Source organism: Hippichthys cyanospilos, chromosome 21 (assembly GCF_059441005.1).
Source record: "Hippichthys cyanospilos isolate Australia breed blue-spotted pipefish chromosome 21, RoL_Hcya_1.0, whole genome shotgun sequence".
NCBI lineage: Eukaryota > Metazoa > Chordata > Actinopteri > Syngnathiformes > Syngnathidae > Hippichthys > Hippichthys cyanospilos.
In genome coordinates, this window is record NC_142389.1 from 19,853 (window position 1) to 30,789 (window position 10,937).

General features: G+C 60.6%; 2 protein-coding genes and 1 long non-coding RNA gene across 4 annotated transcripts; all 3 read right to left on the reverse strand.

Moving 5' to 3' along the window:
- Positions 1-322: 322 nt before the first annotated feature.
- Positions 323-5,061, reverse strand: LOC148405886 (uncharacterized). 2 transcript variants are annotated; one of them, XM_088404709.1, is made up of 6 exons: positions 3,971-5,061; positions 3,084-3,176; positions 2,927-3,001; positions 2,075-2,392; positions 1,813-1,985; positions 323-1,724 (listed from the first exon to the last, which is right to left on the reverse strand). In XM_088404709.1, the coding sequence occupies exons 1-6, from the start codon at positions 4,152-4,154 to the stop codon at positions 1,395-1,397; spliced, it is 1,173 nt and encodes a 390-aa protein (XP_088260835.1). In that variant the 5' UTR covers positions 4,155-5,061; the 3' UTR covers positions 323-1,394. The 2 variants fall into 2 exon arrangements, with proteins under 2 accessions (XP_088260835.1, XP_088260834.1); XM_088404708.1 differs by having other exon boundaries at positions 2,852-3,001.
- Positions 5,062-5,207: 146 nt separating this feature from the next.
- LOC148405887 (solute carrier family 2, facilitated glucose transporter member 1-like) lies at positions 5,208-9,916 on the reverse strand. The gene is made up of 10 exons (XM_088404707.1): positions 9,556-9,916; positions 8,441-8,551; positions 8,197-8,357; positions 7,889-8,129; positions 7,628-7,790; positions 7,324-7,511; positions 7,153-7,257; positions 6,927-7,025; positions 6,637-6,840; positions 5,208-6,559 (listed from the first exon to the last, which is right to left on the reverse strand). Exons 1-10 carry the CDS (start codon positions 9,568-9,570, stop codon positions 6,263-6,265), a joined length of 1,584 nt encoding a protein of 527 aa, XP_088260833.1. The 5' UTR covers positions 9,571-9,916; the 3' UTR covers positions 5,208-6,262.
- Positions 9,917-9,936: 20 nt separating this feature from the next.
- On the reverse strand, positions 9,937-10,814 carry LOC148405888 (uncharacterized). The gene is made up of 2 exons (XR_015863963.1): positions 10,606-10,814; positions 9,937-10,511 (listed from the first exon to the last, which is right to left on the reverse strand). It is a non-coding gene; the product is annotated as an uncharacterized LOC148405888 (long non-coding RNA).
- Positions 10,815-10,937: the final 123 nt, after the last annotated feature.

A 10,937-nucleotide genomic window follows, 5' to 3' on the forward strand; every position in this document is an offset into this window, starting at 1 on the left:
CACCGGCGCCGCCGAGTGGCCTCAAGTCAATCGCGCGCATTGCACCTGCTTCGTTAACCCATTTCGGAAAAGTAATACCACGTATTTTTCATCAAATAAAAAAAGAACGTCTCAAAATTAATAATGCATTATTAATGCTATCATTTCAGTTAGCAGACATCAAACATTATGCTGACTGTTATTCCATTTGCTCATTTCCATACAATACTATGAGAAAAAACATATTTGATCATTATTCAATATGGTTTATTTGTTTCATGTACATTTAAATGCACGTGTTAATGTAAGTATAGGCCACGTAGTAAAGCAAAAAACAAGCATGTATGGTAATTTCTTTATTTTATATTTCGCAAAATACGACTATGCTGAATCTGGCTTTTTTTATGGCAAAAAATAAATTGTAGAGTGAGGATTTTTTTTCCCCAATGCTTTAAAAAAATAGCGCGTCGTTTGGCTTTTCCCAAACCCTAACCCTAACCCTGCGACGAGTCGCCGGTCTAGAGCCTTTTCCAAACAACGAAGGGAGCTTCGTAGCTTCCGTGCCGTCCCGCCCGCAATTTTGCCAGGCGGCCGTTTTCAATTTCCGAGCGAAAGCGGGCCAAGAAGGCGTCAGGCGCTTTTGTCGCCGGCGCGTCTGCGCGCGTGCAAGAGGCGGCGGCGCATGCGGGTAAACCTGTGGCCGCAGACGGAGCAGGCGGAGGGCTTCTCCCCCGTGCGCTTGCGCATCAGGACGCACTTGAGGGAGAAGCCGTTGCCGCGGACGGCGCACGAGAAGGGCCCGGCGCCGGCGCGCAGGGCGGCCGAAGGGTTTCTCCCCGGTAGAGTGACACCTAGTGGCCCGACCGCGTCACGCTTTCAAGTCCGATCCATCCTCGCGTGACCCCCAAGGGGGCCGGCTGCCGCTCAGAGAGCGGCCGAACGGCGTCGCCCCCGCGGGTCCGGCGGCGGGTCCGGCGGCGGGTCCGGCGGCCCGACGTCGCGCTCTCGAGGTGGCTCCGGCTCGTCTCGTCGGCGCGGGAGACTCGCCGCTCATCTAGCGGTCTCGGCGACCTTTGGATTAGCGCGCAAGACGGGACGCTGTCTGTGGATGGCGACGCTTTTCAAAGGAAACGCTCATTTGAGAGAGCTAATTCGGTTGCGAGCCGCAACCCTTGCGACCAGTTTTACGAAAATCCAATGTCAATATTTTGCCGGTCAATCTTCATTTGAAAACGAGGCCGCGTGGAAAGCCGGGGGAACTTCTTTTTTTTTTCTTAACGTCCAAAGCGCTGATCGTCAACAAAAAAAAGCTCAACTTAAAAGAACTAAATGTGAAAATGAGGTGAAAAAGAAGGGTTACGGAGCCAGCGCGTCCCATCAGGTCGGGCTCTGGGGCAAGTTCGTCATCAGCGCCGTCAGATAGCGGGCCAGGCGCTCGACCTCCGCCTCCCGGCCGGCAGGCGCGGCGTCCGGCCTCCCGGCGCTCGGCGGCGCCGGAGCTCGCTCGCCTCCGCTCCGAGGCCGCGACGCGCAAAACCGGAGCCGGGTTGGCCGGCGGGCCGTGGCGAAAGGGCGCGGCGGCCGGGGAAGCGGGGCGCCACCTGCGAAGGCGGCTCCCGGCCGAGGGCCTGCCCCGGGGCGCGGGCCTGCCCCGGGGCGCGGGCCGGCCCCGGGGCGTCGTCGTCCGCTTCGCTGTCCGAGGTTGCCGACGCCGGGCGCGGGTCCCGCCGCCGTTTGGAGGAAGACTTGGAAAGAGGGCGCAGGACAACGGGATCAAGGGGGCGGCCCCGCCGCCACCTGTCCACCCGCCCGCGCTTAGGTTTTGCTTAATACCCGCCGCGTCCCTCGGCCGCGCCTCTTCTTGATATGCGGGCGCAGGTAGGCAAAGTTGTTCCAAATCCAGGCCTCGGTGGCCGTCAAGGGCTCGTCGGCCCGGCGGGACATCTTGCCGTTGAGCTTGGCGAAGCGGGTCCTGTAATTTTTCAGGAAGCACATCACTTGCTTATCTGGAAGACAAAGCGCAGCGGCGCGACGGAGGCTTAATGGGGGTGGGGGGGGGCAAGGTAGGCGCGCCGCAAGACAAGTCGAGCCTTACAGCTGGGCGCCGGCCGCCCCTCGTCTTCAAATTGTTCTTTCACGAAGCGCTTGACCGCCGCCCTTTTGACGGCGGGGTCCTTGAACTCGTCCAGACACGAGTCGTAAAACATGGGGTACTCCCGGAAAAAGGCGGCCAGCACTTGTTTGTCGCGCCGCGTCCAAGCGTAAGCGCCCTTGTTTCTTTCGCGGGCCTCGGCCGAGCCGGAGGACGCCGCGTCGTCGGGGCGGCGGGCCGCGACGGGGGGGTCCGCGCTTCCGTCTTCCCGGCCGAAGGCTCCGCCCTCTTTCCTCTCCGAGCCCCCTTTCCTCTCGGCCGCTGCGGAAGAGTCGCCGTTATCTCACCCGCGCCGCGGACGCGCTCGCGCCTCGGCGCCTGACTGGCAAACGGCCTAACCCTAACCGCCTTTTCTCCCCCCGAGACTTGCGCGAGTCCCCAAAAAGCCGCTTTGTGAGCCACTTGGGATGTCACCACAATATACCCCGTGGCATCGCGGGCAAAAAGACGTGAACTTTTTAGCGGCCGGGAACATGGGTCAGATCACGGTCAAAGGACTTGTCTAGCGCTCTTCTAACTCGGGTACTCAAAGCGCTTTCCGCTAACTAACGTTAGCGGGGCTCGGGAGCAAGCGCAGGTTCGGCGTCTTGCTCAAGGACACTTGGACGCGGTCGCGACGGTCGGGGGACGGAACCCGCCGCCTCTCGGCCGGGAGACGCCCCCTAAATCATCGTCGCGGTCTGTCCGAGTTTGCCGGTCGGGGTCCCAGGCGGCGCTTGCCTAATCGGGGTACGCCGGCAGCACCGAGGCAAAAGCCGCAAAGCGGCGGGCGAGGCCGAGCGGGAAGCCACTGACCCGGGGAGCGCTCGCCGCCGTGCGCCGCCGCGTCTTCGTCCTCCTCCTTCTCTTCTTTGATGCGGGAGAGCGTGTCTGCCGCCAAGAAAAAGGAGGCGCGCTTTCACCGCCGCGCCCGACAGGCAGAGGGGAAAAAAAGTTACGCCGCGCGCCTCACCGGGGGAGTCCGAGAGCCCGTCGCCCGGCTCCACTTCTCCCTCTTCTTCTTCGCGGGGGGGCTCGGCCTGACGCTGCCGCTCGGGCGGGAGCTCTTGAAAAAGACGCGGGCGCGCGCCTCCGTCATTCCTCGTTTGCCGAGGAGCCGGCGCTTTCCGTTCCGGACGTTGACAACGTTCTCATCCCGTAAGCCGCAAGCCTCCCGTCCCAAAGCCCGACGACGTATGTGCGAGTTTGATGTTTTCGCCCGAGCTTTTACACGAGCGAGCCAATCAACAGGTTTGGATCGCCCGCCGTCCGGTCCGGCCCATTCGCCTTACGAGCCCGACCGCGCGAGGGATCCGTCTCGTAAACCGGGGGCCCGCCCGCCGTATTGGAAATGACGCCCGTACGTTGTTTCCAAAGAATGCCGCCTTCTCCCACCCCAGTCATCGCTGGCGCCGTTTGGCGCGAACGCAACAAGCCGGCCGGATGGAGAACAAGCTGTCGATCGACCTGCTTTTCCTAGGGGGGTTACGTCCAGTTTTGCGGCACGCGTGCGGAACCGAGCTCAAATTTGTTTCAAGATAAATCGTAGGTTACATATTTTTCATCGGTTTGCACTCAGCGAGCGAGTTGGCGAGTGTTTTTTTATGCCACAATATATTTGACTTTCTATCTGTAAGTACCGAACCGTGCAGCCTCGTTCGTATTCCGCTCGTTTTTCGGAGGGCAATAAACAGACGTTTGAGCGAACGTGACGAACGATCGCGAATTCAACGTTGAGCGAAATCTTTTGCCCATAATCGCGCAGCCTCGCGTTGTCGCCAATCGATCGCCGCCCTCCTCCGGAGCCTCGGCGGGCACTATTCGGCGTAAGCGTTCCGGGCGAAACGGCGTCCGACGCACCTGCTCCGAGCGGGGACCCGAGGAGGGCGTCCAGCAGCCGCCGCTGCCGCTCGATCTCCTCTTTGGACCGGCACAGCTCGCGCTCGTACTCGGCGACGGTGGCTTGGACCGCCGCCACCATCTCGTCCACGGCGGCGCCCAGCCGCTGACCGAGCCACGCTCTCAGCGCGTCCACTTTACACATGGCGAAGCTTCGGGCTATCTGCGAGCGTTTTCACAGGAGCGACGGGGGACTCTGCAAGGCGACGTCCGCCATCTTGTTGCTCTTCTTCGACGCGCGCCACGGCGGAAGCGACGGCTGCCTGGCGACGGAAGACGGAGCGGCCTCCCCTGGCGCGGCGTGGTTTTTCTTCGTTGTATTATATTGCGTTTCCGTCATGAAGAACTTATTACTATAAAACACCGAACGATGAAACGTGTAGCATTTCTCTTTGGGAGTTGCATTTTTCTTTGGAAGTTTGATTTCTTTTGCAGTCTGTCCGTTTCCTCTCCTGGGAAAAATGTTCCGTCATTTGTTGAGCTTCCATTTTGTTTTGTGAATGCAGCACGTACCACTTGCAGCGTGTTTCTTTGAATGCGTGCGCATTTTTATTTGCCCCTGTGTTTTGGTGTTTACGGTTGTTTTATTCGTTCGTTTGCTTCGTTCCTGTTTTGTTCGCGTTCTGCCGTTTGCCCCCGCCGGCCACCGACCGTACTTTGCAGAAAGCGAGCGCACGCGTTTTACTAACCCGCAACTTCCAACTTAAAGTGGCACGAGCGCGTACATCGTTCTTCCCGTTGGGGCCGGTCAACTCGAGGACATCGAGGATCTGCGATCTAGCCCGTAAACACAGTTCTCGTGTGAGGTCACGAGTTTGGGTCGCTTTCCCGACACCTCCGTTACACAAGCCGGGGCGTAGCCGCCCTGAATCTGGGATGCGTGAAATAAAACCAAAACGGCATTTTCCGCCCGGTCAACGACAGCGCGGTAGCTCAGCCAACCATCGCGCCTTTTGATGGCTCTGAAAACGTTCTACCCGAGAGCGACGCTACGTTCATCCGCACAAGTGTAATCAGAACCCTTCCCCACACAGAAAGTCCTCATTTTTGTTTTTGTTTTACAAATTGTGTCGATGAAACGTGGTCTTCTGCAAGGACGCGACGGGGAATGGGGAATGGGGAATGGGGAAGGGCAGCCGAGTCTGGCTTCTTCTAAATCCTGCCGCTGTTTAATCGTGCCGCAAAAGACGACTTTCGATACGCGTACGGGATTTATTCCACAACACAGAGTACAAAGGCGCATGTGGACAACACAAGACGACAGCATGTGCAAACACGGAAGGCTCGCGTGCGCCCATCTCAACACCGGCCAAGAAACCAAAAGCAAAATTGCAAAGCGTCTTCGGGACCGGCGGCGGCATCGGCGCGAAGGAGCCGAATCGGCTTCCTGTCGGGCCCCCTGGCCCGAGTCGCCCCGAACAGCTTAGACAGTAAAAGGTGCCCGGCCGGCTTTTGGCAATTCCCTGCGGCGCCTCTCTCTCTTTTTGGATTCTCCTAATCTTCACTTTGGGAAAGCTCACCATTGCACTTTTGCCCAAGCGGCAACAAGATTGCACGTTACTGCATAAACTCTGTCTCTCTTTCTCCTAACCCACACATCTATAGATGTATATTTATATATACTTGAGGCTGTCATTTCCGCGCGGGTTTGGGGAGTGGTGACGAAAAAGCACGGAGGACGACAAACACGGGAAAGCTCGCGATAACCGCCACCGAGCAAAATCGCAAACATCTGCGGCAAAATCATATCGAGGAAGAAAGCGAAGGATGGCGGCTGGGCACGCACGATGAAGGAAGTGGGGACTTCCCGGCGGTCTTCGCAAACGGCGACTCAATACTGTATGAGTTAGCGGTTACCACGGTAACGTCGGCGCAAAACGCACTAGCCGCCGGGCTCGAGCGGGGCCCGAATTTGCCTTCGCGAGCGCGACGGGACACTTTTGCAAGGATCCGCTCGGCCCGTTTGCAATTCTACTTTCTCCAACGACGAGCGCGCGTCGCGCCTCGCCTTTGGATCGCTTGGCTCGTAGTTCGTTCGAATGGCTACGTTTTCCAAAGCCGACGTTCGTTATTGCAAATAGCGATCGAATACGCTACGCGATTTTAGGAGTGTTTGCAAATCTTAAGTTAGCCTGCGGCTAGGTGAAGCTTACACAGTGACGGAACGCTCGCACGCACAAACGTAAAATTATCCGACGGCCGCGCCCCGGAGGCGGGGCCGGAACGGAAGGGGGGGGGGGAGGCGGAGGGGGGCTAAACGCTCTCCACCACCACCACCGAATTGTGATGCAGGGGCGCGGCGTCGCCGCTGTCGTCGGCGCGCTCCTCCGCCAGGGCCAGCTTCTCCTTCTCCTCCTTGGCGGCGCCGTTGGCGGCTCCCGGGGGGCCGGCGACCGGGGACGGGGAGGAGCCGTCGGCCCCGCCGGCGAAACCGCGGGAGATCTCCTCAAAGGTTTTGCCTTTGGTCTCGGGAACTTTGAGGAACGTGAAGATGAAGAAGAGCGCCAGGAAGGCCGCGAAGATCAGGAAGACCCACGGCCCGCACAGTTCCTGCGCAACAAAAGCAGTCCTCGGTCACGCAGGATGAGAGGGCGGCGCACGTCCGAGCGAGGCCAAGAGCGTCTCACCTCCAGTTTGGGGAAGCTGACGCCCACCAGGAAGTTGGAGGTCCAATTGCAGCAGCCGGCCACGGCCATGGCGGCCGGGCGCGGCCCCTGCGAGAAGAGCTCGGCCACGATGAACCAGGGGATGGGGCCGGGGCCCAGCTCGAACATGGCCACGAACGCCATCACCGCCAGGATGGCCGCGTAGCTCATGCCCGCCACCCCCTTCTGCCGGGGGGACAAACGGACGAGCCGAGGGTGCCGCCGGCCGGCTCGCTCGCGGGGGAGGCTGCGCCCGCCGGCGGCCGGCTCACCTGCAGCAGCGAGAGGGTCATGAGCAGCGCCGCCAGCGCCATCCCGCCCAGGCCCAGCAGGTGCAGCGTCCGCCGGCCCGCCTTTTCCACCAGGAAGAGCTGCGCGGGCGCAAAGGCAAAGCCCGTCAACGTCTCCGGCGAGAAGGCCGGCCCCGGCGCTTTTCGTCCGTTCGGCCCGAATGCCGTTTGCGGCCCGAGGCCGGACTTTTGCCGGCGGCTTCCGCACCGAAACCACGGTGAAGACGGTGTTGACCGCGCCGGCGCCGATGGTGGCGTAGATGGGCCTGCTGACGCCGGCCGACCTGAAGATACCCGTCGAGTAGTAGAAGACCTGCGGAGGGGCGGCGGCGGTTCAGCCCGAACCGGGCCCAACCGGCGCCCGTCGGCGGCGACTCACGGCGTTGATGCCGGACAGCTGCTGCGACAGCTGCAGCATGACGGCGACGAGCAGCGGCTGGCGGTAGGCCGGGCAGCGGAAGAGCTCGGCGATGGTCACCTTCTTCTCCAGCGCCATCTTGCAGCTCTCCTCCTTCATCTCCTGCAGGTCGGCGCCCACGTCCTCGCTGCCCCGCAGACGCACCAGCGCTGCGCGCAAACCCAGGAGAGTTTTTCCGCCCGGGCCACCTCCCGAAAGCGCTACCAAGTTTCCCGAGGCCCGGGGCGGCCACGCTGACCTCGGGACGCGGGGCGGCCACACTGACCTTTGCGCGCCTGCTCCTCCTGCTTGAGGTTGATGAGGAGGTACCGAGGGCTCTCGGGGCACAAGGGCAGCAGGACGCACTGCAGCGCCGCCGGCGCCACCGTCAGCGCCAGCAGCAGCGGCCACAGGCGCGACGAGCCCAGCAAGCTCTCCAGGCCCAAGATCTGTCGAGCGCGCGCGGAAGAACATCCCCAAAGCGTCTTTCCCCTAAGTCGCAAGCGGGCGGGCGGGCGGGCGGGCGGGAGTGCCTGCGCGCTCCCACCTGAGCTACCAGGATGCCCACCACCACGCCCAGCTGGTGCAAGGTGCCCAAGGCGCCCCGGAGCGGGGTGGGCGACACCTCTCCCACGTACATGGGCGTCAAGCCCGTGAATAGGCCGCAGAAGAGGCCCACCACCAGCCGGCCGGCGATCACCATCTCGTACGACGACGACAGCGTGCACAGGCCCATCAGCAGCCCGCCGATCAGCGCCAGGATGTTGACCAGCAGCATGGAGCGCCTCCTGCGGGACGGCGGAGGGGCCGGCCAGTCCGGCGAACCCGGTCGAGCGGCGGGCGGCGGGCGCGCACCTGCCGAAGCGGTCGGCCATGACGCCCACGCTGAAGGAGCCCAGCATGCCGCCCACGCTGAAGATGGCCACGGTGACGCTCCACACCAGCGTGCACACGCCGGCGTCGATGGGCTCGCCGTAACGCTCCATCCAGGTGGCGTTGAAGAAGGCGCGCAGTTTCTGAAAGGCGCAAAATGAGGAGGTGTTCAGGCCCCGCCTTTCCCCGCCCGGCCCTCTTTTTCGCCCGCGCGGCGCCACCTAACCTGCTCGGGCGCGTTGATGACGCCCGTGTTGAAGCCGAACTGCAGCGAACCGATGACGGCCGTCGTCAGCGAGAAGAGGAGGTAGCCCGTCACCTGCCTGCCCTGCCGGCACTGGGAAAGGGCGCGGGGCGCACGCCCCCGGTCACAAAGCGCACTCGCCCGCAAAAGACAGCTCGTCTACAGCGTACGTCCGTCCAAAGCAAAGTACCGCTGACGGTGACTCCTTTTCCCCACCCCGCGCGCAACACGTATGTGTCTCGATCGCGGCCTCCATTATATGGACGTTCTCGCTACTGCCCCTCGACGATAGCGGAGGTCAGCCGTGAGTGAGCGTGTTGGCGACGAGTCCCTTTTCCGAACTTCAGACCATCAAACAACTTCATTTGGGTCCCCTGCGTGTATCCCCATAGAGCGGCCGCGTACATGACCCGAGACTTTCAAAGCTCCCGAAGCCACGAGTCACGTCAAATGCGGACCGCGAGGCGCGTCGGGCGTTTCGGGTGGCAAAGGAGCGACTTGAGCCACAAGCGCCTTTTATGTCCGTTGGGAAACCGCGCCAACATAAAGGACTCCACTTTCCGGCTTCTTTTCCCGGTTGCTTTCGATCTCCAACGGGGCAAATATTCCGATCGGAACCAATCCCGCGGCGAAGCCCGATCGGCGGCACGAGCGCGTGGCCGCAACGATGCGAAGTTGGCTAGTCAAAGTGCGATTCGCAAGACTTCAAAGTCCGTTTCTCGCGCTTCTCGTTGCACTTTGTTGCGCGCATCATAGCGAGAGCCGCGCGCCATATCCCGCCGGCAGAATAGCCATCAATAATTAATAAGAGGTGGCCGTACCGGACCGGCCATCAAAGTCGCAGACATTTCGCCCTTCGGGCCGAGTCGGGAAGGTCATCTGTCGTCTCGGCGCGAAACGGGACGAGATAGCCTTTATCGTCATTAGGTCTGCGGGACAAGGCGACCAAATTCGCACTCGAGAGCCGAGCTGCTCGAACGTCTCCAACCGTCAAACTCGTGCAAATTTTCGCCGGCTCTTCCGATTTTGTCTGCGACGCGATGGGATCCGGTCGCGGAAGAAAAGGAAATTGAAAGTGAAAATATACAAGCCCTCACCTGCTGTCCGTCCATGGTCTCGAGATCCGCGCAAACGCTGGCGGGCGATCCTCAGGTGGCCTCCGCCTGGGTCCGCTGCGGGCACGTCCTCTCCGAGGAGCTGTCCGCGGTGCTCAAACGCAAGTCGGCCGGGCGGACGGAGCGAAGCCCCGACTGGATGCCGACGGCACGCGCACGCGAGCGACTCGAGTGTTGACTGGAGGGAGCGAGTGCCAGATGTTCTTCGAGGATCCGCTAGCCCATACGTTGATCTATACGTATGTATGTGCGCGTGGAAGAGGCCGGGCCGAGCCGAACAGCGTCCGCAGAGGTAGCCGTGTCGTGAAGCGCAGCACGTCCACCGCCTACAACGCCGGCGTCTTTTTTTTTTTTTGGGGGGGGGGGGGGGGGGGGGGTAATGTATGGGAAGACTGCGAGGGAAGAAATGTCGTGACGTGGCCCCGCCCTCCCCGTTGACGTGCGCGCGCATCATCGGCATCCTCGTCACCGTTGGCCGCCATGTCCTACGCTGGCCGCTGCATGCACGCACGCACGCACGCAAGGGGGTCACTTTATTAGGGACGCTACTCGATCAGCTGGCGCGACGAAGGGACGGACGTGATGACGTCGCAGCTGAGCTCCCGTGATGCCTTGCGCCGGCGACCTTGATTGATGCTGACGGTGCGGTGCCGTGCAGCTGATGCAACCCTAGCCGTTGCTAGGGCAACGTCCTCTTCGGATTCGGAGCGAATGATACGCGCATTTGCAATTGTCAACTGCTTTTGTTTTGATTTTCATTCGACATGTGTAGACGACACTGGAATTATTCAGCAACTTTCATTTGACAACCTTTCGCGGCAGGCGTATTGGGCATACTAAACTGCGATTGGCTGGCAGCCGGTTGACGGTGGATGGATGGAACTATTAGAAATATAAAGAAAGGAACAAAATGATAGTGAAGGCCCAGATTCACCACACTGGGGGGGGTAGAAAAGATATATGAATTGTTAAACTCTTAAACTGCGTATTTAACAGAAAATTATTTTGACAAACGAAAGAATGCTAACCAACCATCTGTGGTTTCCGGGCGTGACCCTTAGCCCGCGGCAGCCGCGGTCCTAATGAGTGACGTCGTCGAGTCCACAGCGCCCCCCGGCGGCTGCCCTTAAAAAACTTCAACGAAGCACAAGCGAGCACGACACGAGCGAGTTGGCCTCATTTTCAGAGACGAAACTTACCTTGAGAGCATTCATGAAGCAACGGCTGCTTTTGCAGCCTTTCTGTTCACCCACCACGCCCCCTTGTGGACAGGGTAAGCTCTGCCAGTAGTGCACCTTTGTGGCGCGGATATTTTGACGGCGTTATTTGCGTGGACTCCACTTGTGGTTTTGCTCTTATAGGAG

What these genes read in the sequence shown, in the direction of transcription:
- LOC148405886 (XM_088404708.1), bottom strand. Translation starts at nt 4,154, where the DNA reads ATGTGTAAAGTGGACGCGCTGAGAGCGTGGCTCGGTCAGCGGCTGGGC. An exon ending in TGCCGGCGTACCCCGATTAG is followed by an intron (nt 2,393 to 2,851) that starts GCAAGCGCCGCC and finishes ACTCTTCCGCAG; the next exon opens with CGGCCGAGAGGAAAGGGGGC. An exon ending in GCGGCCGAGGGACGCGGCGG is followed by an intron (nt 1,725 to 1,812) that starts GTATTAAGCAAA and finishes CCTCTTTCCAAG; the next exon opens with TCTTCCTCCAAACGGCGGCG.
- LOC148405887 (XM_088404707.1), bottom strand. An exon ending in GGAGGAGCAGGCGCGCAAAG is followed by an intron (nt 7,512 to 7,627) that starts GTCAGTGTGGCC and finishes GTTTGCGCGCAG; the next exon opens with CGCTGGTGCGTCTGCGGGGC. An exon ending in AGCTGTCCGGCATCAACGCC is followed by an intron (nt 7,258 to 7,323) that starts GTGAGTCGCCGC and finishes GCCCCTCCGCAG; the next exon opens with GTCTTCTACTACTCGACGGG.